The sequence below is a fragment of the Pan paniscus genome, chromosome 9 (assembly GCF_029289425.2).
Source record: "Pan paniscus chromosome 9, NHGRI_mPanPan1-v2.0_pri, whole genome shotgun sequence".
NCBI lineage: Eukaryota > Metazoa > Chordata > Mammalia > Primates > Hominidae > Pan > Pan paniscus.
Window position 1 is genome coordinate 19,615,441 of NC_073258.2, and position 25,498 is coordinate 19,640,938.

General features: G+C 38.8%; 1 protein-coding gene across 35 annotated transcripts in view; it reads left to right on the top strand.

Moving 5' to 3' along the window:
• The window catches only part of NUCB2 (nucleobindin 2), a 70,480-nt gene that overhangs the window by 20,448 nt on the left and 24,534 nt on the right, over positions 1-25,498 (top strand). For 12 of the 35 annotated variants that reach the window (XM_055094195.2, XM_055094194.2, XM_063608108.1 and 9 more), the window contains 4 exons: positions 1,352-1,506; positions 13,840-13,983; positions 14,620-14,727; positions 20,253-20,379. In XM_055094195.2, the coding sequence (XP_054950170.1) occupies positions 13,840-13,983; positions 14,620-14,727; positions 20,253-20,379 (379 nt within the window). In that variant the 5' untranslated portion in view covers positions 1,352-1,506. Of the gene's footprint in view, positions 1-1,351; positions 1,507-5,204; positions 5,289-13,839; positions 13,984-14,619; positions 14,728-20,252; positions 20,380-25,498 lie in introns of all 35 variants that reach the window. The other 23 variants (XM_055094204.2, XM_055094203.2, XM_055094199.2 and 20 more) reach the window with 3 other exon arrangements.

Below are 25,498 nucleotides of genomic sequence, written 5' to 3' on the forward strand. Positions count from 1 at the left end.
AGAACAGATTTTCATATTTCTTTATGTTTCCTTTTCAAGACAAGAAGGGCATTAATATTTATTGAGCAATTACCATTGTCATGCACTGTGCTGGTTACTTTGTATTCATTCTTATTTTCCTCGCATCAACAAACCTGTGAAGAGGTATGAGCTCAGTTTTCTAGGTAGGAAAATCAAGACTCAGAGGCAAGTAGCTTGCAGGTAAATGGGGGAAGTTAGGATTTAATCTCCTGTTTGTGTGTTTATTTTTTACCATGTTGTGTCAATAAAAGTCATATAACTTTCCAAAATACAACATGCATGTGATTACTCTCCTGCATAGATTATTTTATGTTAAATATACCATATATAAAACAAGAAATACATGTCTCCTTAAAATTTGAAAGTATTTTATTTGCTTTTTTTTTTTTTTAACAGACTACTTAGAAATAACTGCTTATGTTTACTAATGAGTTTGCACATGAGCTGATTTGTGTTTTACATGTTATTTGGTGGGGTTTCAAAAAAGAATTTGAAATATTTCATCTTATTACTGATCTCTGTGACAAACTAGGAACAAAGTTAATTTTTTTAAATTGGTGGTAAGAGTAAAGAAAAATTCCAGTTAAGGATTTAACAGGAAAAGTTGCCCTATATCTTGAAGTCTCATTGCTGAAAAAAATAAGCTTTTAATCTGAATTCCTCCTAGTTATTCAAGAGTGGAGGAATACAGGAAAATTTGGGCATAATAAATCTATATCTATATCTATATATCTATATCTATATCTATATCTATCTATCTATCTATCTATCTATCTATCTATCTATCTATCTATCTATCTATATATTTTTTTTTCCCCAAGACAGAGTCTCGCTCTGTCACCCAGGCTGGAGTGCAGTGGCATCATTTCAGTTCACTGCAACCTCCGCTTCCCAGGTTTAAGCGATTCTTGTGCCTAAGCCTCTTGAATAGCTGGAACTACAGGCACCTGCCACTATGCCCGGCTAATTTTTGTATTTGTTTAGTAGAGATGGGGTTTCACCACATTGGGCAGGCTGATCTTGAACTCCTGACCTCAGGTGATCTCTCCACCTCGGCCTCCCAAAGTGCTGGGATTACAAGCAGGAGCCACTGTGCCCGGCCAACATCTTTGTTTATTCCGGTTTTTGATTCTGTTTATTTCATGTATCTTTCTCCCCTCCTTAATGGAATATGATATAATTTAGTCTCCTTCCACATCATAAAAATTTGGCACTTTTCACATTATGTGACAAATGCATACACTATCATGTACCATTACCACTGTAAAAAGTCTAAATTTTGTGATTTTGTGTCTTTTATTTATTTATTTTTATTTTTTTTTACATTTAGAACGTGTTACGTGTCAGTTTTTAGTGAAAAAACATTGAGCTAGGAGCCAAGACCCATCTCTTCACTATTTTGGTATTGTGCAAGTCATCTTACCTCTCTGGATCTCAGTTGTCTCATCTGTAAAAAGGAGATAAAAATTATTTACCTGCCTGAACGTAAGTACTCAATAATTGCATTTGGTTGCAAAGAAACATGACTATCACTACCACCACCACCAAAATACAAAAAAGGAAAAACCAAAAACGAACTCACAGATGGCTTAAACATGCAATATTTATTTTTTATATAAAATAATAATTGAAATAGCACTCTAGGATGGGTATAGTGGCTTTATAAAGTCATCAGAGACTTAAGCTTCTTTCAGTTCTTTTATCAGTGATCCCTAAGACATTCTTGTAGTACTGGTTCTTGTAAGTCCAAGATAGCTGCCAGAGCTCTAACCATCACTGTCATGTTCCAAGCAGCAAAGCATAGGCGAAGAAAAATGCATCCTCTTCCTTTAAGGAGAATTCCTGAACCAAGGCTGAGGCTATAAGAAAGCAGGGAAATGTAGCTGAATGCATGGCTGCCCTCTATAAAATTGGGCTTTTGTTACTGAGAAGGAAGGAAAGATTTGGATATTGGCAAGCAAATAGAAGTGTCTGCCATGATATGAATCTTTCTATCTTTCAGCTCTGAAATCTGTAAGCTATGATAACCACTCATAGAAGCTTCTATAATTTGCCATGGCAGAGATATAAGTCTGACTATCAACTACAGAAGGAAATAATCTTCATGTAATAAATTGTGTTTCTGTTTTTACTTTTAGCCCTTAATTCATTATAGAAGCTTTTCTGTCTTATTTGTGGATTTGTTCTGGTTATTTTTTAAAATTACCCATAAATGCTCAATAGATGTTTGTTGTACATTTTATGGTTGTGTTAAAAAGAGCTAACATTTATTGAGCTACTTGCTGTAAGCAAGGCACTAAAATGACAGAGAAAAGTTATCCCAAGGGTATCACATAACTAATCATCAGGAAGTAAATTTATATTGAAAGTAAATATAATTCATCTCAAGATACATTTCACTATGGTCACAAGAGGAACACTTGCCTTCCTTGCTAGCTAAAAGTAGTTTGTTCTTTTTCTTTCCTTTCTTCTTTTCTTAACCACTTGACTGTTAGTTGTCTTGAAATTTTCTCTTACTGCTAGTTCTTGCTTAACTTATTTAGCCACACCAATATTTTATTTCCTTCCAGACTTTTCTTTTATTTTTTTTTGTTGAGACGGAGTCTCACTCTTTCACCCACGCTGGAGTGCAATGGCTTAGTGCAACCTCCGCCTCCTATGTTCAAGCAATTCTCCTGCCTCAGCCTCCTCAGTAGCTGGGACTACAGGCATCCACCACCACACCCAACTAATTTTTGTATTTTTAGTAGAGATTGGGTCTCACCATGTTGGCCAGGGTGGTCTTGAACTCCTGACCTCAGGTGATCTGCCTGCCTCAGCCCCCTACAGTGCTGGGATTACAGGAGTGAGCCACCGTGCCCAGCCCCTTCCAGACTTTTCTTTGTGAATATTATATAAATATACCCTATACTTGTCATGCAAAATGGTTCAATTGTCATTATTTCTATTTCAAAAGTAAACTGAAATAAATAGCTTTGAGAAAAAGAAATTCAGGGAATGGAAATTGGAGTGAGAAAGATTCTAAAGATTCAGTCAATCTTTTAGAGTTTTCAGAAGGGAGACAGTAAGTTAAGATTTTATTTCTACACAGTATATTTGTATTTTTGAAAGTTTTTACATTTTTTGGTTGTATTAGATAGGCACAAAGTACAGTAGTTCTTTTGCTGCTAGTACTGCAGTTTCCTTTTTTCTGATCTAGACTTGTTGACCTCAAACAAAATAATCAGGAGACTTGTGACCATAAAAACAACTCAGTTTTGTTTTTAAGAGACATTTAACGTTATAAATCACCTGACTGAGAATGTCTGTTTGGTGAATACCATTTTCATGACTTTTAATTTTTTTTAATTAACAGAAAAGTATCATGCTATGCATTGTTTTGTAAGCAGCATTTTAAAAATTGCAATTGTATTTAATAGCTTACCTTCCTCACTAGATTGAAGCCCTGTGAGGGTAAGGACTATGTCGATCTCGCTTACCTTTGTCTTCTAGCATAGTATCTGGTACCATAGTCATTACTTAATACATAAATATTAGTTTAGTTTTGTTTTTAGAAACAAAGTCTCAATACATACATACATACATACATACTTATAATAGGTTAAAGGAAACATGCTTCAATTCAGCCATTAATTGAAAAGGAAGAGGGGCAAAAGAAGAGGGTTGAGGAAGATGGAAAAAGATACATAAAAGAGGCTGGGCGCGGTGGCTCATGCCTATAATCCCAGCACTTTGGGAGGCCAAGGCGGGCGGATCACAAGGTCAGGAGATCAAGACCATCCTGGCTAACATGGTGAAACCCCGTCTCTACTAAAAACATACAAAAAAATTAGCCGGGCGTGGCTGGGTGAGGTGGCTCACGCCTATAATCCCAGCACTTTGGGAGGCCGAGGCGGGCGGATCACGAGGTCAAGAGATCAAGACCAGCCTGGACAACATGGTGAAACCCCATCTTTACTAAAAAAAACACAAAAAATTAGCCAGGCATGGTGGCATGCGCCTGTAGTCCCAGCTACTTAGGAGGCTGAGGCAGGAGAATTGCTTAAACCCAGGAGGCGGAGGTTGCAGTGAGCTGAGATTGCACTACTGCACTCCAGCCTGCGCAACAGAGCGAGACACTGTCTCAAAAAAAAAAAAAAAAAAAAATTAGCTGGGCGTGGTGGCAGGCGCCTGTAGTCCCAGCTACTCAGGAGGCTGAGGCAGGAGAATGGTGTGAACCCGGGAGGCGGAGTTTGCAGTGAGCCAAGATCGCGCCACTGCACTCCAGCCTGGGTGACAGAGTGAGACTCTGTCTCAAAAAAAAAAAAAAAAAAAAAAAAAAAAAGATATATAAAGGAGGAACAGAGACTACTTCCAAGGAAAGAGAAAATTTTCAGTTTTCTGTACTTTTCACCCCGGTTATCTATGGTAATTTTTTTTAACCATTTCCAGGATATCTTGCCCAACAATCAAAACAGGAAACCATCACACATACATGCGCGCACGTGTGCGTACACACACACACACACACACACAACAAGCAAACTTAATCTGTATAACTACGGGTATAAATCAGTAGCTAAGAAATCTGCCTCTGTGTATGAATGGAAATTTTATTTTTTGAGACATGTTCTCACTCTGTCACCCTGGCTAGAGTGCTGTGGCGTGACCATGGCTCACTGCAGCCTCAACCTGCTGGGCTCAGGTGATCCTCCCACCTCATCCCCCACCAAGTAGCTGGGACTACAGGCATGTGCCACCATGCCCAACTAATTTTTGTATTTTTTGTAGAGACAGAGGTTTCACCATATTGCTCAGGCTGGTCTTGAACTCCTGGGCTCAAGGAATCCACCCTCCTTGTCCTCACAAAGTGCTGGGATTATAGGCAGGAACCTCCGTGCCCAGCAGAATAGAAATTTTGACTTGGTTGAGACAGGGGAAGAGAGATTAGCTTTCTTTTAGGACTTTAAAATTTAAGGAAATTATATCTACTGAATACTAAGAGAAGCTTAAGAACTCTGCTTACTTTGTAATTTTACCAGAGGCTCTGATGCCTTTGGGGTCAGTGCCTCCCATTCTGTCTTGAGATGACTACATAATTTAGAATTTCACACCATCCTACTTTAGAGAGTAAATTATCAGCCTGTCCTGGTTTGGATGAGTCTACTGTTTCAGCCTGGTTCAGCCCAGTGTCTCCTCTTTAGGTCCGTATCTCTCTTATGAAGGAAGAGGGTGATAAAGGAAAGGAGAAGGCCATTCTTACTGACCTGATAGTGGAAGAAAAGTAGGTTAGTTCCCCTTCTTCCTATTGCCTGTCCTTATCACTCATCTCTCTTTCTTCTATATGGATATTTGTATATTTTCTCATTCATGAAAATCTGTAAACCTAGTAAATTTGCTGTTATTCCTTTAATGCAGACACATTTGACATCTTGGCATTTAAAGAGACTTTTGTGTCATTATTTTTCTGCCTAATGTGCTGGAATACTTACCATTTTTTTAAAAAATACAGTTGATGTTTATGGAGGCCTTATTAAGAATTAGAGTCAGTGTTTAAATTAATTGTCCTAGTTATGTCTAGAATAAGCACTAACAGATTAGAAACTAGTAGAAAACATTCTCCATCAATCAAAAATAAATTTAAAAGGCAAGAAAGGAGAGGAAATAAATGTTAAAGAGGTAGGATAAATAGAAAGCCCTACCAGCCTGAGCAACATAATGAAACCACAACTCTACCAAAAAAAAAAAAAAAAAAAAAATCACCACGCATGGTGGCTTGCTTGTGGTCCCAGCTACTTGAGAAGCTGAGGCAAGAGGATCTCTTGAGCCCAGGAAATCAAATTTGCAGTGAGCTGTGAGCTCACCACTGCACTTCAGCCTGGGTGGCAGAATGAGAACCTGTCTCAAAAAACAAAAAAGCCCTACAGAAGGTGGTAGATTTAAAAATCAAGATATGATATTAAGGCCGGGCGTGGTGGCTCACACCTGTAATCTCGGCACTTTGGGGGGCTGAGGTGGGCAGATTGGTTGAGGTTAGGAATTTGAGACCAGCCTGGCCAACATGACGAAACCCTGTCTCTACTAAAAATACAAAAAATTAGCAGGGCATGGTGGCGCACACTTGTAGTCCTAGCTACTCAGGAGGCTGAGGCAGGAGAATCACTTGAACCTGGGAAGTGAAGGTTGCAGTGAGCCAAGATTGCACCACTGCATTCTAGCCTGAGCAACAGAGCAAAACTCCATCTCAAAAAAAAAAAAAAAGATACATTATTAAATCAACTTTAAGGGCTAGATGTGGTGGCTCACTCCTGTAATCCCAGCACTTTGGGAGGCCAAGTTGCATGGATCACTTGAGGTCAGGAGTTTGAGACCACCCTGGCCAACATGGTGAAACCCAATCTCTATTGAAAATACAAAAATTAGCCGGGTGTGGTGGTACACACCTGTAATCCCAGCTACTTGGGAGGCTGAGGCAGGAATCGCTTGAACCCAGGAGGTGGAGGTTGCAGTGATCCGAGATCGCGGCACTGCACTCCAGCACGGGCAATAGAGTGAGACTCTGTCTCAAAAAACAAAAAACAAAAATGTCTTGAAGAAATCACCATTCCTCTCCCCGGTAGAGAGAACAGTGTTGTATGGGAAAACGCAAAAGGTAACAATTCAAGAAAGTGTTTAAAAATACTTGGACTACAAAGGTGAAGAAGTCCTTAGAATACCTTTATCAATTTATTTCATTTAATTTCTTTATGTGTGCATAAAAATGATGTGAGAAAAATCTATGATATGCCTAAAAATACTTTCAGCAAACATAAAATAGAATTGTAAGTGAAAAAGCACGGTAGTGTAATTTAATTGGCAGCATTTTTTTCTATATGGTATACAATGGTGTGTTTTAATATCGATGGAATCTTTTATCCCACCCTAAGGTCTCTGTCACCCAGGCTGGAGTAAGGTGGCACAATCATAGCTCCCTGCAGCCTAGAACTCCTGGGTTCAAGCAGTCTTCTCACCTCAGCTTCCTGAATAGCTGGGATTACAGGTGCAAGCCACTGCACCCAGCCCAATGGAATCTTAAAGCCTATTTATTTTATTTTATCTTTTTCTTCTTCTTCTTTTTTTTTTTTTGAGACAGTCTCACTCTGTTGCCCAGACTGGAGTGCAGTGGCACAATCTTGGCTCACTGCAACTGCAACCTCTGCCTCCTAGGTTCAAGCCATTCTCCTGCCTCAGCCTCCCGGGTAGCTGGGACTACAGGCATGCGCCACGTCTCCAGGCTAATTTTCATATTTTTAGTAGAGATGGGGTTTCGCCATGTTGGCCAGGCTGGTTGCAAACCCCTGACCTATGGTGATCCACCCACCTCAGCCTCCCAAAGTGTTGGGATTACAGGCATGAGCCACCGTGCCTGGCCCTTAAAGTCTATTTAATAACATATATATACACACACACACACACACACACACACACATATATATATATATATTTTTTTTTTGAGATGGAGTTTTGCTCTGTTGCCCAGGTTGGAATACACTGGTGCAGTCTCGCTCACTGCAACCTTTGCCTCCCAGGTTCAGGAGATTCTCCTGCCTCAGCCTCCTGAGTAGCTAGGACTACAGGCGTGCGCCACCATGCCCGGCTAATTTTTTGTATTTTTAGTAGAGACAGGGTTTCATCATGTTGGCCAGGCTGGTCTTGAACTCCTAACCTCAACCAATCTGCCTGCCTTGGCCTCCCAAAGTGCTGGCATTACAGGCGTGAGCCACCACGCCCAGCCTCTTCATACCCTTTTGCTAGAGATTTTCTTCCAAGCCCCCTATATTAATTTTACAAGCTTTACAAGCTTGGTGCTGGTGCTTTCTTCATCTTATCAGAAGATGATGACAGGAAGTTTTCAGATTCATATTCTTTCCTCAAACTCTCCTTAAATGATTCATTGATGAAGACCTGGGCGGATGGCCTTCATGAATCCCACCAACTTGTATTACTTTTCAGGCAACCTATTCTTTATTCAGATACACGCTCTCAGAATGTATCAAGAACTAAACTAATAAACACACTTGTCAGGTTATGTAGTGCTCTTCAACATTCAAATCAGATTTAGCTACTCTTCCTTTAGCTCAGCCACCATCCATCAACACCATACTTCTTAAAAATGCTTAATATAACATCTTGGGGGAAATCATTTTATAATTTAATGTTTAATATGGCAACAACTTTTGGCTGTAGGCATTTACAGCAATGTTACAGTGATTTGCTATTTTCTGACCATTCTCGTATCAATCTGTTTACCGCCTTTAGCATTAATGTAGATTTTGAGGCATGTAAAAGAACATCAGGATTTTGTCAGAATTTCCTGTTGACTAAACTCAGCTTTATTTTTTCCTTAAACTATACTTTGCTGGAAGTTGTGCAGCTTCTGTTCAGTATTTTCAGGAAGTTCCTGACAAATTGACATTTGCATGAGTCCATCGATTCAGCCTCATGTTCCTTGAGTTTTTTTATTTATTGGAGGCATAGTTGGTTTCTGCTATCTTCATTTGCATTGTTTGGCTGCTGATAGGTAATCCTGTTGTGTTTTACTAACAAAACGTAACATGGCTTTGTCTACTTGCAGGTATCTTCCTGTCTAAAGTCAGGTAAAGCACTAGTTGTTCCTTTATAAGAAAGAGTAAAATTGCTGTTATTCCCCTAATATCAAGTATTTGCTTCACTAACATCAGCTGCTTTGTTTCTGTGCTTACAAAATAACTTTTCATTTTAATGCCAAATCACAGCTTAATCTTTATGAAGATATTTACAATGACAAGCACCAACAATGCAAAAACTCAATCTGAAGTTATGACAATAATAATAACTATAATAAAGTTCATGCATGTACACATAACAAAGACTATGTTGCTGTTGCTATGTGGCTAATTACAATTTTCATATTCCATTAATTGAGGCTGGGTATAGTAGCTTATGCCTCTAATCCCAGCACTTTGGGAGGCTGAGGCAAGAGGATTGCTTGAGCCCAAGAGTTTGAGACTGGCCTGGGCAACATGTTGAGACCCTGTCTCAAAAAACAATAAAAAAAAATACTAATATGGTTGGGATATAAAGGTCAGTCATGAGATAAAAGATTAAATTTACTGTAAAGCTAGAAAATCTTAAGTTTATATATATATATACCTAATATTTGAATAAAAATTAACAGAATTATAAGGAAAAAGAGACAAAATCATGATATAAGATTTTCATGTGCTTTTCTAGTGATTGTAGAACAAGCAAACAAAAATCATTGAGAACATAGAAAATGGGATAATTTTGAAAAATTATAAGCATGACTAGTGTAGAAGGTGAATAGTGGTTCATGAATTGTATTTTTTAAATTTTTCACATTTTATAAACTTGGATTTTTTTGCTCTATTTTTACTCCTTTTAAAAAAATTGAAATATGATTTACATATCATACAATTCTCTCTTTTATAGTATACAATTCACTGGCTTTTAGTATATTCATAAGGTTATGCAACCATCTCAACGATCTAATTTTAGAATATTTTCATCACCCCCAAAAGGAACCCTGTACCCATTTAGCACTTATTTCTCATTTTCCCCTCCCTCCACCAGCAGCCCTCAACAACCTGTAATCTGCTTTCTTTCTCTGTGGATTTGCCTATTTTCCACATTTATATAAATTGAATCGTATAATATGTGTCCTCTTGCTTCTGGCTGTATTTACTATTAATCAGTTCTGTTGTATTTTATTTTTAAATAGATTTCTCCTTAAAAATATCAGTCTTGGCCGGGCACGGTGGCTCAGGCCTGTAATCCCAGCACTTTGGGAGGCTGAGGCGGGCAGATCACCTGAGGTCAGGAGTTCAAGACCAGCCTGGCCAACATGGTAAAATCCTGTCTCTACTAAAAATATAAAACTAGCTGGGCGTGGTGGCCTACACCTGTAATCCCAGCTACTCTCGAGGCTGAGGCAGGGGAATCACTTGAACCCGGGAGGCAGAGGTTGCAGTGAGCCGAGATCATGCCACTGCACTCCAACCTGGGTGGCAGAGTAAGACTCTGCATCAAAAAAAAAAAAAAAAAAAAAAAAAATCAGTCTTTTGTCCTTTAAAATTATCAAAAAGTGAAAGTTTTTGGCTTTGAAATGGCAGTCACAATTCATTGTCCTCTTTCTTGCAAAAGTTAAAAATAAATCCAGCTTGAATGAAATGTAAGTCTGACAATCTCTAAACCTGAAATCAAGGAGGAGCTTTGTTTCTGCTTCCACAGAAGCAAATTCTCAGTTTGATCAGAGAGGATAATGTTCCATATTTTGTTTCCAAAGTGTGAAACTTTCCTGGCTTTACATCATTTTTATTGTGTCTAGATATGAACTTTCTTTGCTAGTTCATTTTCCTTGTTGTTAATCTTTGTATCTCAGCAACCAGGCCTGCTATTTGCTTTACCAATATAATTTTAAGCTTGCTGAGTAAGCAATATTTAGTTTAAAGGCATTTACAAGTCATATAACTTAATCATTTTAAATGAATGGTGTGAGTACAAGCAGCTTTTTTTAAAAATTTTATTTCTGTTTAGTATTTCTGATTACGTAACAGGAAAGATCTGTACTCAAAAGAATAAATAGATAATAGAATTTAAGTACTTAAGTAATACTAAGTTCAAGTTAAATTCTCTTATTTAAAATTTTTTTTATTTTTATAAATGAGGGAACTGAAGTGGGAAAAGTTAATTGGCTAACCTGTGATCATATAGCAAGTAAGTGGTGCAGCTGTAACTAGAATATAGATCTAAATTTAGTTCTGCCTTATTGCTTGGTGTAAAACCCACTTTCTATTTCTCCTTTTTTCCCACTTTCTATTTTTTAAAGATCCAAGTTTACCTTTGAGATGAGCATTCTCTTTGTGTCTCGTTGTAGGTGAGGTTGGTAAATAATAGAGCAAAGGGAGGCAGTATGTTCTAGGGCAGTGGTTTTCAAATGTTGGCATGTATCAGAATCACCTATAGGGCTTGTTAAAACAGATTGTGAGGCTCCCTACACCCAGAGTCTCTGATTTAGAAAATATGGAGTAGGCCTTGAGAATTTGCATTTCTAACAAATTCCCAGGTGATGCCAATGCTGCTGGCCCAGGGACCATACTTTGAGAACCACTCCTGAAAAGCCAACAAAGGCTTTGGAGTCAGTCACTCCCAGGTCTACACTCTAGCTGTATGACTGACTGCTGTGTGAACTAGAAGTGATACGTCTCAGTTTCTTGTACTTTGAAATGGGGATAATAATATTGACTTCACAGAGTCATTGTAAGAGTTGATGCGTTAATATATTTTTAAAGTTTAGCATACTGCTTGGTACATAGTAAACATTCAATAGATGGTTTCTGTTGTTATTTATAATAAGCATGGGGATCAATTAAATCTTTAGGAACCATAAATTCAGTTAGTGTTTTAAAGCAGTTTCTCAGAAACTTTTTGTGACTTTGTCACTTCAAGATGTTGTCAGCGGCTAGGTGCAGTGGCTCATGCCTGTAATTTCAGCACTTTGGGAGGCTGAGCTGGGTGGATCATCTGAGGTCAGGAGTTCGAGACCAGCCTGGCCAACATGGTGAAACCCCAGCTCTACCAAAAATACAAAAATTAGCTGGGCGTGGTGGTGGGTACCTGTAGTCCCAGCTACTCGGGAGGCTGAGGCAGGAGAATCGCTTGAACCCGGGAGGCAGAGGTTGCAGTGAGCTGAGATCGGGCCATTGCACTCCAGCCTGGGCAATAGAGCAAGACTCTGTCTCAAAAAAAAAAAAAAAAAGAGATGTTTTCAGGTGTTGTTAGGACATACACACACACACTCATGTATACAAACACATTCTCTTGACTTTCCTTCTTATTTATGGTAGTCTTGGCAGGAGAGGAAGAGAGCAGCAGAAGTGACAAAAACACGTGGAAGAATATGGAAAAATTAGAACCCTCATTTATAGGTGGTGAGAATGTAAAATGATATAGCTGCTTTAGAAAACAGTTTGGCAGTTCCTCAAAAAGTTAAACTTAGAGTTACCAAACTGACTCAGCAATTCTACTCCTAGTTATATAACCAAAAGAATTGAAAACCTGTTAACAAAGTAACTTAAACACAAATGTTTACTGAAGTATTATTCAAAACTGCCTGAAAGAAACAATCCAAATGTCCATCAGTTCATGAATGGATAAACAAATATGGCATATGTATACAATGGACTATCTATTCAGCTATAAAAAAGAAATAAAGTCCTGATACTTGTTACAATGTTGTTGGACCTGGAAACATACTGCTAAGTGATAAAAGGCAGACACAAAAGGCTACATATTGTATAATTCCATTTATATGAAATGCCCAGAATAGGCAAATCTATACAGATAGAAAGTAGATTAGTGGTTGCCAGGGGATGGGAAAAAAGGGTAACAGTGAGTGACTGCTAATGGGTATGGGGTTTCTTTTTGAGATGATGAAAATGTTTTAAAATTAGATAGTAGAGATGGTTGCACAGCCTTGTGAATATTCTAGAAAACACTGAATAGTATAATTTAAAACATTTTATGCCTTATGAGTTATATCTCAAAAAACCCAAAATGCACACCTACGTATGTGTTGACAAGAAGCATGAATGAATAATAAACATTTTTTGTTATTAAAAGTAATTGTGGGGAAGAGGAGGTGATTCATAGTGAGAAGACATTCTGTGAAGTATACTACCCTATTACAGATTCTAGTATCCTAGAGATGAGTGGATCTCAGGTTTTAGTATACATAGGAACCCCCTGGAACTCCCTGTTTGTTAAAACAGGTTCCTGGCCCCCACCCCAGAGGTTTTGGGTACAGCCTGAGAATTTGCATTTCTGATCTGCTTTCAGATGATCTTGTAAGATTTTGTAAGATTGAGAACTAAACTTTGGGTAGCATCTTTATAGATTAGACATATGCTGTACTTAAATGGGTGAATTTTATGACGTGAAGTATATCTCAATAAAGATGCTAAAAAATTGGTATAAAGATAGTAAAATGTAAGTTTTAGTGGTTTGTTAATGGCAAGACAATGCTCTGTAAGGGAATTGGTTTAATTATTAATTTCTTCATTTGTAAAATGTGTCACTCTCCTGTGTATGTACCACCTAGGGTTGTGGTGAAAATGGGGTTATGTGTTCTTTTCCAAATGGTGTTCTGTGGGTAAAACGTGTTGCCTTAAAAAAAAAAAAAAAAAAAAAAAAAAGCCATGGCTAGATTGAAGCTTTTGTAATTAGCCAAATGTTTTCTTATACTATAAAAACAATATAGGCCGGGCACAGTGGCTCACGCCTGTAATCTTTGCACTTTGGGAGGCCAAGGCGGGCGGATCACCTGAGGTTGGGAGTTTGAGACCAGCCTGACCAAAAGAGAGAAACCCCCGTCTCTACTAAAAATACAAAATTAGCCAGGCATGATGGCACATGCCTATAATCCGAGCTGCTTGGGAGGCTGAGGCAGGAGAATTGCTTGAACCCAGGAGGCAGAGGTTGGGGTGAGCAGTGATCGTACCATTGCACTCCAGCCTGGGCAACAAGAGTGAAACTCTGTCTCAAACAAACAAACAAAAACAGTTTAAAATATTGTATTCTGTCTTTTAATTTTGGCTACAAAAACATTTCTCCCTTGATTTTCTTTAGTGATCTATTTTAAGCATTATTTTTGACAAGTTTTAATCTATCCTTTCCTATAATTTTTTTTTGTTTTATTAAACCTCTTGAGATTAAATATATGATTAATGTGACATTCGGAATGCATGTATTAGAGTTAAAACATCTATTCATGACTTTACCATAATTACTCCTTTATTTCAGATGAGGTGGAGGACCATCCTGCTACAGTATTGCTTTCTCTTGATTACATGTTTACTTACTGCTCTTGAAGCTGTGCCTATTGACATAGACAAGACAAAAGTACAAAATATTCACCCTGTGGAAAGTGCGAAGATAGAACCACCAGTAAGTGAAATGAAGTGAAATGGGAGGAATTATAACTAAATGAAATGAATTATAATTGTAACTAAATGAGGTAGAATGAGGTGAAACTATAACTAAATGAAATGAGAGGAATTATAACAAAAATATTGCTAATATTTATTACTTATAAAATTGTACACTTGGGAACTATTTCTGAAATAGCAGTGAAAAGAGTATTGGCCAAGCATATGCTGTTTACCATTACACAATATTTATTTAATATAGTTAGTATATTAGATAGAAGAATTAATCGTAATACATTTCCAACACAGACCTGACTAGCCAAGAAAACACTGTATTATATTCAAAGCAGAGGCAGATAACAATGGGGAGAAACCAAAATGGTAAAATCTTCATTGTCTGAACTATATAGAAAATCTACTGGACTAGAGAGTGTCATAAAAAAGAAAAATCTACCTTTAAGTAACAATAAAAGATGATATTGGTTCTGATATAAAACTATTTATTTCAGAAATATAGCTTTTCACTTTGTTGAAACTATCAAAGTAAATATGTCTTAATGCCATTTTGCTAGAAATTGTTTCTCAGGATTGACCTCTTTAGATTCAAACAAGGAAAAACCTGCAGAAGCATTACTGTTGGTTTCTTAATTTGAAGGATACTGGACTTTATTATGATGAATATCTCAAGCAAGTGATTGATGTGCTGGAAACAGATAAACACTTCAGAGAAAAGCTCCAGAAAGCAGACATAGAGGAAATAAAGGTAAATGCAATTCAATAATATATACATATATGTATCTTAATTTAAAATTTTTTTAGAGATGAGGTCTCACCATATAACCCAGGTTGGCCTTGAGCTCCTGGGCTCTAGTGATCCTCCCACCTCAGTCTCTCCAGTAGTTGGGACTACAGGTGCATGCCACCACGCTTGGCTTAAATATTTAACAAACATTTGCATGTGCCAGGCACTGAGCTAAGTACCAGAAATACAAAGATGAGATTTATTCCCAGCCCTTAAGGAACCCTTAAGGGAAAATCATATCCAGAAATAGATTATAGGATGGATTATATGATGAGTATTTAATCTAGAAATACAGAAGGCAGACACATAATCTAATAGGAAGCAGTGGGGCGAGGTGGGAAGTTATTCTTCCTAATAGAGATTATGCCAGAGCTTAAAGATGTAGTGAGAAAAGGAGAGGTACTGGGAGGCATCCTAGACAAAGGTGCAATGGTACAGAGGCAAGAGGTATATGGGAAACTGGAAGCAGTAACTGTGGCTAGACCCCAGAATGGGAAATGGAGGCCTGAGTGGCCAAAAGATGAGGTTTGGAAAGAATCACAATCTCGATGACAGAGGGCCTGTATATCATGTTAAGGGGTTTGGGTCATTATCTGAGGACAGTAGGAAGTTATTCAAAAGTTTGGAATAGGTGAGGTTCTGGTGTTTTAATCAGGTCCAGATTAACAGAAGAGATAATGGGCTATGTATTATATCAATCAGAGAGGTTTAACCATTTGACTCTGTCCTGAGAACCCTATTTGACATAATTCCAGCCATAGTCAGCTCTTCAGTACTCATAATAAGAAAGGGGGTTGTAAAGATCTGACATGAGAGATTCTTGTAAAGTCTTTCCTTAAAAGGAAATGAATCAGTTTAGCTGGGTTTATCTTAGACTCAGTGAGTAAAAAAAAATCCAGTTAATTTTAAAATTCCAATAATGTCTCCTAAGATAATTTTGTTTGCTTATGTTACCTTTATTTATTTAAGTTTTACTTTCTTAAAAAATTACGTTGCTTTTTTTCTAGAATCAGAATAAGAGAACTGTGTTTGAAAGACTCATTCTGGGTCAAACAAACCTTTTATTTTAGTTTCTGTTCTTGGTGTGAACTTCTTTGAAAGACTGACTCCCGTTAGGTTGTGGTGTCTGTCAGCGCTCAGGTGTGGCATTTAGTTCGCAGCTCTCCTCTTGGAAGTTGTGAACTTTTCTGGGGAAAAGGTAATAGTGTTATGCTAATAATTCCCCGGAATTGTCTTTGAGGATAATCCTACTCTTCTTCTGAAGGATTAATTCGATCTGTGGAACGAGTTTCCTATGGTGAATATATCTGATGTAGAACTCTTAATGTCTTGTATCAGGAGTAAGAACGTTATTTGGGGTAACATAGAAAATGTGGATCATGGGAGATACTACATAGAGATATTCAGGCAAAAGAAGAAAATAAGCTTCCTGGATTGGTGCAGGGAATACTTTTATAACTATCTTCCTTTCACATTCAATTTCTGTTTCTATGAAGGGTTAGGGGGAACCAAAATGAAGTTAAACAGTTACACAATAAAAAAGAAATGAGGGGCCGGGTGTGGTGGCTCACGCCTGTAATCTCAACACTTTGGGAGGCTGAGGCAGGTGGATCATGAGGTCAGGAGTTCAAGACTAGCCTGGCCAAGATGGTGAAACCCTGTCTCTACTAAAAATACAAAAATTAGCCGGGTGTGGTGGCAGGCACCTGTAATCCCAGCCACTCGGGAGGCTGAGGCAGGAGAATTGCTTGAACCTGGGCGGCAGAGGTTGCAGTGAGCCGAGATTGTTCCACCGCACTTCAGCCTGGGCAACAGAGTGAGACTTTGTCTCAAAAAAAAAAAAAAAAAAAAAGGGGGCCGGGGCAGTAGTTCACACGTGTAACTTTGGGAGACTAAAGCAAGAGGATGGCTTCTAGCCAGTAGTTTGAGACCAGCCTGAGCAACATAGCGAGACCCTGTCACTACAAAAAATTTAAATTTAAAATTAATTTAATTAAAAATTAAATTAAAAATTATCCTTCAAATTAAAAAAAAAATCATCTGAGGCCAGGCACAGTGGCTCACACTTGTAATCCCAGCAGTTTGAGAAGCCAAGGCGGGAGGATCACTTGATCCCAGGAATTCAAGAACAGCCTAGGCAACATAGTGAAACCCCTGTCTCTACCAAAAATAGAAAAAATTAGCTGGATGTGGTGGTGTGTGCCTGTAGTCCCAGCTGCTCAGAAAGCTGAGGTGGGAGGATCACTCGAGCCCAGGAGTTTGAGGTTGCAGTGAGCCATGATTATATGACTGTACTCTAGCCCGCATGACACAGAGCGAGACCTCATCTCTTAAAAAAGAAAAAAAAATGAGTAAAACTAGACAATAAAACGCAAACCAATAGAATCATCACAAATAGCCAAGCAAAGACTTCTGTTTCATAAAAAACTGACAAAAAAAAAAGTTAGAATTTTCTCTTTCCTTTTTTTTTTTGTTTTGGGACAAGGTCTCACTCTGTCACCCAGGCTGGAGTACAGTGATGCAATCTTGGCTCACTGCTACCTCTGCCTCCCAGGCTCAAGTGATCCTCCCACCTCAGCCTCCCAAGTAGCTGGGATTACAGGTGTGGGCCACCTTGTCTGGCTAATTTTTGTATTTTTAGTAGAGATGGGGTTTTGCCATGTTGTCCAGGCTGGTCTCAAACTCCTGACCTCAAATAATCCCCCTGCCTTGGCCTCCCAAAGTGCTGGGATTATAGGCGTGAGCCACCATGCCCGGCGTCTCTTTCCTTTTCAGCTAAGCATTTTGAAAGGAGAATCATATTACATTTCTTCACTTCCCAAACGTTCCCTAACTGGAAAGGTTATGGTACTGCCCTCACTGTTCCATTGAATATACCTTCATGGAGGGCATCCATGACTTCTTAATTGCCAAATCTAGTGAACATCCTAACATCTTTGATTCCTCATTCTACTGGGCTCCTTTATTTCTCTCAATAGTTTTTAGATTTCAGGGTTTGTTAAAACATATTTCTGGTTCCTACCTTCAGGGTGTCCAAATCAGTAACTCTAGAGCCCGCATTTCTGAAGTTCCCTGGTGATGCTGATGCTTCCAGCTGGGGACTACATTTTGACAACCATTGTTTTATCTAATAATAATGACTATTCTCTCCTTGAAATATACTGCTCTTTTTGATTCTGTAACAGTATATTCTCCTAGTTTTCCTACTAATTACTCATCTATGAAGAAAGTAATCAAAGGAGACCTAAAAAAGATAAATTTTGAAAAGCTTTTATATATGGAATGACTAATGCTTATAGAGGCCCACTGACTTTTAACTTAATTTAAATGTTCTTTTTTGCCCTAATGGTGCTGACCAACTTAACTTTTTAAAAAAATAACAAGCCAGGTGCGGTGGCTCACACCTGTAATCCCAGCACTTTGGGAGGCTGAGATGGGTGGATTGCTTGAGCTCAGAAGTTCAAGACCAGCCTGGGCAACATGGCAAAACCCTGTCTCTACAAAAAATACAAAAATTAATCAGGCATGGTGGCATGCATCTGTAGTCCTAGCTACTCGGGAGGTTGAGGTGGGAGGACTGCTTGAGCCTGGGAGATTGAGGCTGCAGTGAGCCATGATCATGCTACTGCACTCCAGCCTGGGTGACAGACTGGACCCTGTGTCATAAAATAAAATAAAATAAAAAAATAAATAAATACTTTGTTGACGTATAATTCATACACCATAAAATCTATCTTTTTAAAGGATAAAATTCAGTGTCTTTTTGTCTGTTTTTGTTTTGTTTTTTTTTGAGATGGAGTCTTGCTCTGTCACCCAGGCTGCAGTGCAGTGGCATGATCTCAGCTTACTACAACCTCCACCTTCCCGGCTGACACGATTCTCCTGTCTCAGCCTCCTGAGTAGCTGGGACTGCAGGCATGTGCCACCACACCTGGCTAATTTTTGTATTTTTAGTAGAGATGGGTTTTCGCCATGTTGGCCAGGCTGGTCTCAAAACTCCAGCGCTCAAACGATCTATCCACCTCAGCCTCCCAAAGTTCTGGGATAACAGGTGGGAGCCACTGCACCCTGCCATTTCAGTAGTTTTTTAAAAATATACCCACAGAGTCGTGAAATCATCACCACTATCTAATTTTAGAATATTTTCATTGTTCCCCAAAAGAAACTGTGTGCCCATTAAGCTGTAACTCCTAATTGCGCCCCTTTCCCCAACCACAGCAAATCTACTTTTCATCTCTGTGGATTTGCCTGTTCTGGACATTGCATATATGTGGACTCATACAATAAGTGGTTTGTTGTGTCTGGTTTCTCTCATTTAGCATAATGTTTTACAGGTTCATTCATGTTGCAGCATGTGTCAGCATTTTATACTTTTTCATGGCCAAACAATATACCATTGTATTGGTATACTATATTTTGTTTATCCATTCATTAGTTGATGGACGTTTAGGTTTCTGGTTTTTTGGCTAGTATGAATATGCAGCTATGAATATTATGTTTAAGTTATTGTGTTAACATGTTTTCTGTTCTTTTAGTTATATATCTAGGAATGGAATTGTTGGGTCATGGTAACCCTATGTTTAACTTTTTGAGGAACTGCCAAACTGTTTTCTGAAGTGGCTACACCATTTTACAATTTAACCTTTTGAGTTTCTGCTTTGTGCTTTAATGATGCTTTTCTAAATTACATGGTTTTTCAGACATCTTGATTTTAGAGTTAAAGCTAATCTTTTTTTTTTTTTGAGACAGAGTTTCACTCTTGTTGCCCAGGCTGGAGTGCAATGGCATGATCTTGGCGCACTGCAACCTCCGCCTCCTGGGTTCAAGCAATTCTCCTGCCTCAGCCTCCCGAGTAGCTGAGATTACAGGCATGGGCCACCACACCTGGCTAATTTTTGTATTTTCAGTAAAGATGGGGTTTCACCATGTTGGCCGGGCTGGTCTCGAACTCCTGACCTCAAGTGATCCGCCCGTCTTGGTCTCCCAAAGTGCTGGGATTACAGGCGTGAGCCACCGCGCCTGGCCTTTTTTTTTTTTTGAGACAGAGTCTCGCTCTTGTCGTCCAGGCTGGAGTGCAGTGGTGCAATCTTGGCTCACTGCAACCTCTGCCTCCTGGGTTCAAGTGATTCTTCTGCCCCAGCCTCCCAGGTAGCTAGGATTGACAGGCGTGTATCACCATGCCCAACTAATTTTTGTATTTTTAGTAGAGACAGTATTTCGCCAGGTTGGCCAGGCTGATCTCGAGCTCCTGACCTCAGGTGATTACCCACCTCAGCCTCCCAAAGTGCTGGGATTACAGGCGTGAGCCACCACGCCCGGCCCTAAAGCTAATATCTTTTGAAAGAAATTCTTTTTATAATATTAAATTTATCTAAATTAGTCAAAAGCATTTATCACTAATGTATTGTAACCCTGTTTTTAAGCTGTTGCATTTGTCTAAAAATGGAATGTAATAGATAAAACTAACTTACTAATTTTGTTAACAGAGTGGGAGGCTAAGCAAAGAACTGGATTTAGTAAGTCACCATGTGAGGACAAAACTTGATGAACTGAAAAGGCAAGAAGTAGGAAGGTTAAGAATGTTAATTAAAGCTAAGTTGGATTCCCTTCAAGGTAAGTGCTAAACAAAAGGTAGGATTTTTTTTTTCTTTTTTCCTTTTGAAACAGTGTTTTACCCTGTGGTTCAGGCTGGAGTGCAGTGGCACAATCACAGTTCACTACAGCCTTGACCACCTGGGCTCAAGTGATCCTCCCATCTCAACCTCCTGAGTAGCTGAGACCACAGGTGTGTGCCACCATGTCTGGCTAATTTTTTTTGATAGTTAGACAGGGTTTTGCTGTGTTGCCCAAGCTGGTCTTGAACTCCTGGGCTCAAGCAATCTTCCTATCTTGACCAAAGAGCTGGGATTACGGGCATGAGCCGGCGGGCCTGGCTAGAAAATTTTAATATTTGGTTGTTGAGGTCAGTTTATATTAGTACGTGCCATCTATGTTCTTCTAGTCAAAATTTTATGTTAGTATTGATTTGGCTTCTCTTAATTTTTAGAATTTAATGTTTCAAATAGATAATACATTTTATATCATTCAAAAATCAGTATAATCAGCCATAATTATAGCAATGAAAAGGAAGAATGAAAAGTAATCAATTAAACAACTGGTTTAAAGAAGGAAAAATAATATTAAAGGAAACCAAAAGGAAGCAGAGAAAGAATATCTAATCAGAAGAATTTTCATACATGGAATAGAAAATTTTTCAGAGATCTAGCCCCAGAAAAAAACACAAGATCCAGACCATTTCTTTTCTTTCTTTTTTTTAAAGAAAATCTTTTAGGAGACGAGATCTTCCTCTGTCACCCAGGCTGGAGTGCAGTGGCATGGTCATAGCTCACTGCAGCCTTGAACTCCTAGGGCTCAGGTAGTCCTCCCACCTCAGCCTCCCAAGTAGCTAGGAGTGCAGGCGTGCACCACCATGCCCTGCTAATTTTTTTTTTTTTTTTGAGATGGAGTCTCGCTCTGTCGCCCAGGCTGGAGTGCAGTGGCGTGATCTTGGCTCACTGCAAGCTCCGCCTCCCGGGTTCACACCATTCTCCTGCCTCAGCCTCCCAGTAGCTGGGACTACAGGCACACGCCGCCATGCCCGGCTAATTTTTTGTATTTTTAGTAGAGATGGGGTTTCACCATGTTAGCCAGGATGGTCTCGGTCTCCTGACCTCGTGATCCACCTGCCTCGGCCTCCCAAAGTGCTGGGATTACAGGCGTGAGCCACCGCACCCGGCCTAGTTGTTTTTTTAATTACGTTTTTTAGAGATATGGTCTTGCTGTGTTGCCCAGGCTGGTCTCAAACTTCTGGCCTCAAGTAATCCTGAGTTGCTAGGATTACATATGCATAAGAATAAGTTTCATAAAGGGATACTATCTGTCTACTCTTTAATGATTTGAGTGATTTTATCAAACCATTAAAGAGCAGATTGTCAATTCTATTTAATCTATTCCAGAGCATAGAAAAAGAAGGAAAGCTTCCACATTCTTGCCATATATTGATGCCAAAATCAAAATTATTATGTCTCCAAAGAATACTATCTCATGACAGTTGGATTTATTTCAGGAATATAAGATGGACTTAATATTAGGAAATCTAATATTATAAATCATCATATAAATAGTCCTAAGGAGAAAAAAATCTTTAAAATTTTGATGTATCAAAAAAAAAGTCATAAAGTCAAAGGACAAATGATAAATTGGAATAAATATTAGAATCCTTATTCTTTTAATTTTAGGCTATGAGAAGATTAAATAGCTATGTAATAGAATTTCTGAAATGCAAGGATATCTTAAAGTTATCTTGCTGGGCATGATGGCTCACGCCTGTAATCCCAGCACTTTGGGAGGCCGAGGCGAGTGGGTCACCTGAGGTCAGGAGATTGAGACCAGCCTGGCCAACATGGTGAAACCTCATCTCTACTAAATATACAAAAATCAGCTGGGTGTGGTGGCACATGCCTGTAATCCCAGCTAGTTAGAAGGCTGAGGCAGGAGAATCGCTTGAGCCCAGGAGGCAGAGGTTGCAGTGAACTGAGATCACGTCACCTCACTCCAGCCTGGGCGACAGAGCGAGACTCCATCTCAAAAAAAAAAAAAAAAGAAAAGTTATAAGTCATATGGCTTTCTCCATGTATGCAGAAAATCCATTTGACAAAATTGAACACCAATTCATAATTTAAAGTAATAAAATACTAATTAATAGATAACTTCTGTAACACGATAAGCTATATCCAACTCAGTTACATCATACTTAGTGGGGAAGCACAAGTATGTATCCTGACTGAAATTAGAAACAAGACAGTGTTGCCCACTGTAACCACCACTAAATAACATCGCTTTGGAGGTACAAGCCAAAACATTTATTTATTTTTAATTTTTAAATTTTTAATTTTAATTTTTTTTTTTTTGAGACCGAGTCTCACTGAGTCACCCATGCTAGAGCATGCAGTGGTGCAGTTTCAGCTCACTGCAACCTCCGCCTCCTGTGTTCAAGGGATTCTCCTGCCTCAGCCTCCTGAGTCATTGGGATTACAGGTGCCTGCCACCACTCCCGGCTAATTTTTAATTTTCAGTAGAGACAGTGTTTCACCATGTTGGTCAGGCTGGTCTCGAACTCCTGACCTCAGGTGATCCACCTGCCTTGGCCTCCCAAAATGCTGGGATTACAGGCATTAGCCACCGTGCCTGACCTAGCCAAAACATTCATACAAATAAAAAAAATTTGGAGGTAAAGTAATTGGAAAGGAGGTGATAAAACCATCTTTTTTCACAGATGATATGATGTTTATATATATGTGGAACACCCAAAATAATTAATGGAAAAAATTACTATAAACAATAGGAAAATTGAGCCCCTCAATAGGAAAATTATGGTAAACTTAATCCGTAGAAATCAATATTTTCCATAAGTACGTAACAGCCAGTTAGAAGACAGAATGGAAGAAAAGGACTCCATTTACAATAGCAACAAAGATAAAATGTCCAGAATAAACCTACTCAGAAATGTGCAAAACTGACAGACAAAAACTTTAAAATACTCATGAAGGATGCAAAAGTAGACTTGAATAAGTGGGAAGACACAATAACTTTTTGATACAAAGGCTCAGTGTTATAAACATGTCAGTTTTCTCTAGATTAATATATAATTTAAACATAATCCAAATAAAAATATGTACTTGTATTTTTCTGGCACCAGCCAAGTGAATTTTTCAAAGTGCACATGAAAAAGGACACGAGTAGGCCAGGCATGGTGGCTCACGCCTGTAATCCCAGCACTTGGGGAAGCTAAGGCGGGCGGATCACCTGAGGTCAGGAGTTCAAGACCAGTTTCGCCAACATGGCAAAACCCTGTCTCTACTAAAAATACAAAAATTAGCTGGGCATGGTAGCACATGCCTGTAATCCCAGCTACACAGGAGGCTGAGGCAGGAGAATCGCTTGAACCTGGGAGGCAGAGGTTGCAGTGAGCTGAGATCACACTATTGCACTCCAGCCTGGGTGACAGAGTGAGACTGTGTTTCAAAAAAAAAGAAAAGAAAAAGAACACAAGTAAGAAAACTTAGATACCTCTGAAAAAGAACAATAAAGGACTAGATATTAGAAATTGAATCTTTAATATCTATTAAATCTTTAATATTGAATATTAAATTATGTCACTAAGCCTCAGTCATTAAAACTGTATGGCTTAGGCAGAAAAGTGGAAAGACCAGTGAAACACAACAGACATTCCAGAAGTAGAGTTAAACACACAACATAATTTAGTTTAATATAAAGGTGATATCTCATTATTAGTGGGATAAAGATAGGTTTTTATTTTTATTATTATTAATTTTTTTTTTTAGACAGGTCTCACTCTGTTGCCCAGGTTGGAGTGCAGTGATGCAATCATAGCTCATTGCAGCCTCAGACTCCTGGGCTCAAGAGATTCTCACACTTCAGCCTCCTGAGTAGCTAGGATTACAGGAGTGTGCCACCATGCCTGGCTTATTTTCTTTTTTTTTTTTGGAGAGACAAAATCTCACTGTGTTCCCCAGGCTGGTTTGAGGGAACTCCTGGCCTCAAATGATCCTTCTGCCTTGGCCTCCTAAAGTGCAGGGATTATAGATGTACGCCACCACACCCAACACATTTTTAATTAAGTAGTGTTGGTATAACTTGCTAGCCATTTGGACAAAGGTATAGTTAAAACCACATCTCTTATATCCTTTATCAGAATAATTGTAAATGAATTAAGATTTAAATGTAGAAAATGAAATCATAAAAGTACTATGTGACAGCACAGGTGAATTTCCTGTATTATCTTGGAATGAACTTTCTAATTATGAGTCAAAGTCAAGGAGTAGATTTAGCCAGTGGAAGATCTTTCAAGCTGGTTCATGTGTCCTTGTGATAGCCTCCCATAGGTTGGTTATCTGGGTGGTTTGTTGTCATTAATAAACATCTGAACATTTAACTCTTGGAATAGTGGTTCTAAAACTTCAGATTGCATGAGAATCTCCTAGAAATCTTGTTAGAAATGTAGATTACTAGATCTCACCTCCAGAGATTCTGGCTCTGGGAAAGAGTATAATAATCTACATTTTAAACATACAGTCTTAGAAAACAAATACCAAATACTCATCATCCTGAAATTAAGGATATCAATGAGAAGTAAATTGAGTCATGCCATGCTACTTGGGGTAGTCAGGCATGCAAGGTAATTCCATACTTAAAGCCAGGCCTAAGATGTGTGGAGATTTCTCTCCCTGGGACAACTTCCATCCCCTCAGTCTTAACAGTATCCTCTTCATTCCAAGATGGGTACTGAATTTCATTGCATAAAGAAAACAGTCTAGGCTGGGCGTGGTGGCTCACACCTGTAATCCCAGCACTTTGGGAGGCCGAGGTGGGTGGATCACCTGAGGTCAGGAGTTCGAGACCAGCCTGGCCAACATGGCAAAACCCTGTCTCTACTAAAAATACAAAAAAATAGTCAGATGTGGTGGCATGTGCTGCTAGCTACTTGGGAGGCTGAAGAAGGAGAATCGCTTGAACACAGGAGGCGGAGGTTGCAGTGAGCCGAGATCATGCCACTGTGCCCCAGCCTGGGTGACAGAGTGAGACTCCGTCTCAAAAAAAAAAAAAAAAAAAAAAAGAAAACAGTCTGATGTAACTTATAAACTAAGGAATATTATTTTCTCATTGGTTCAGT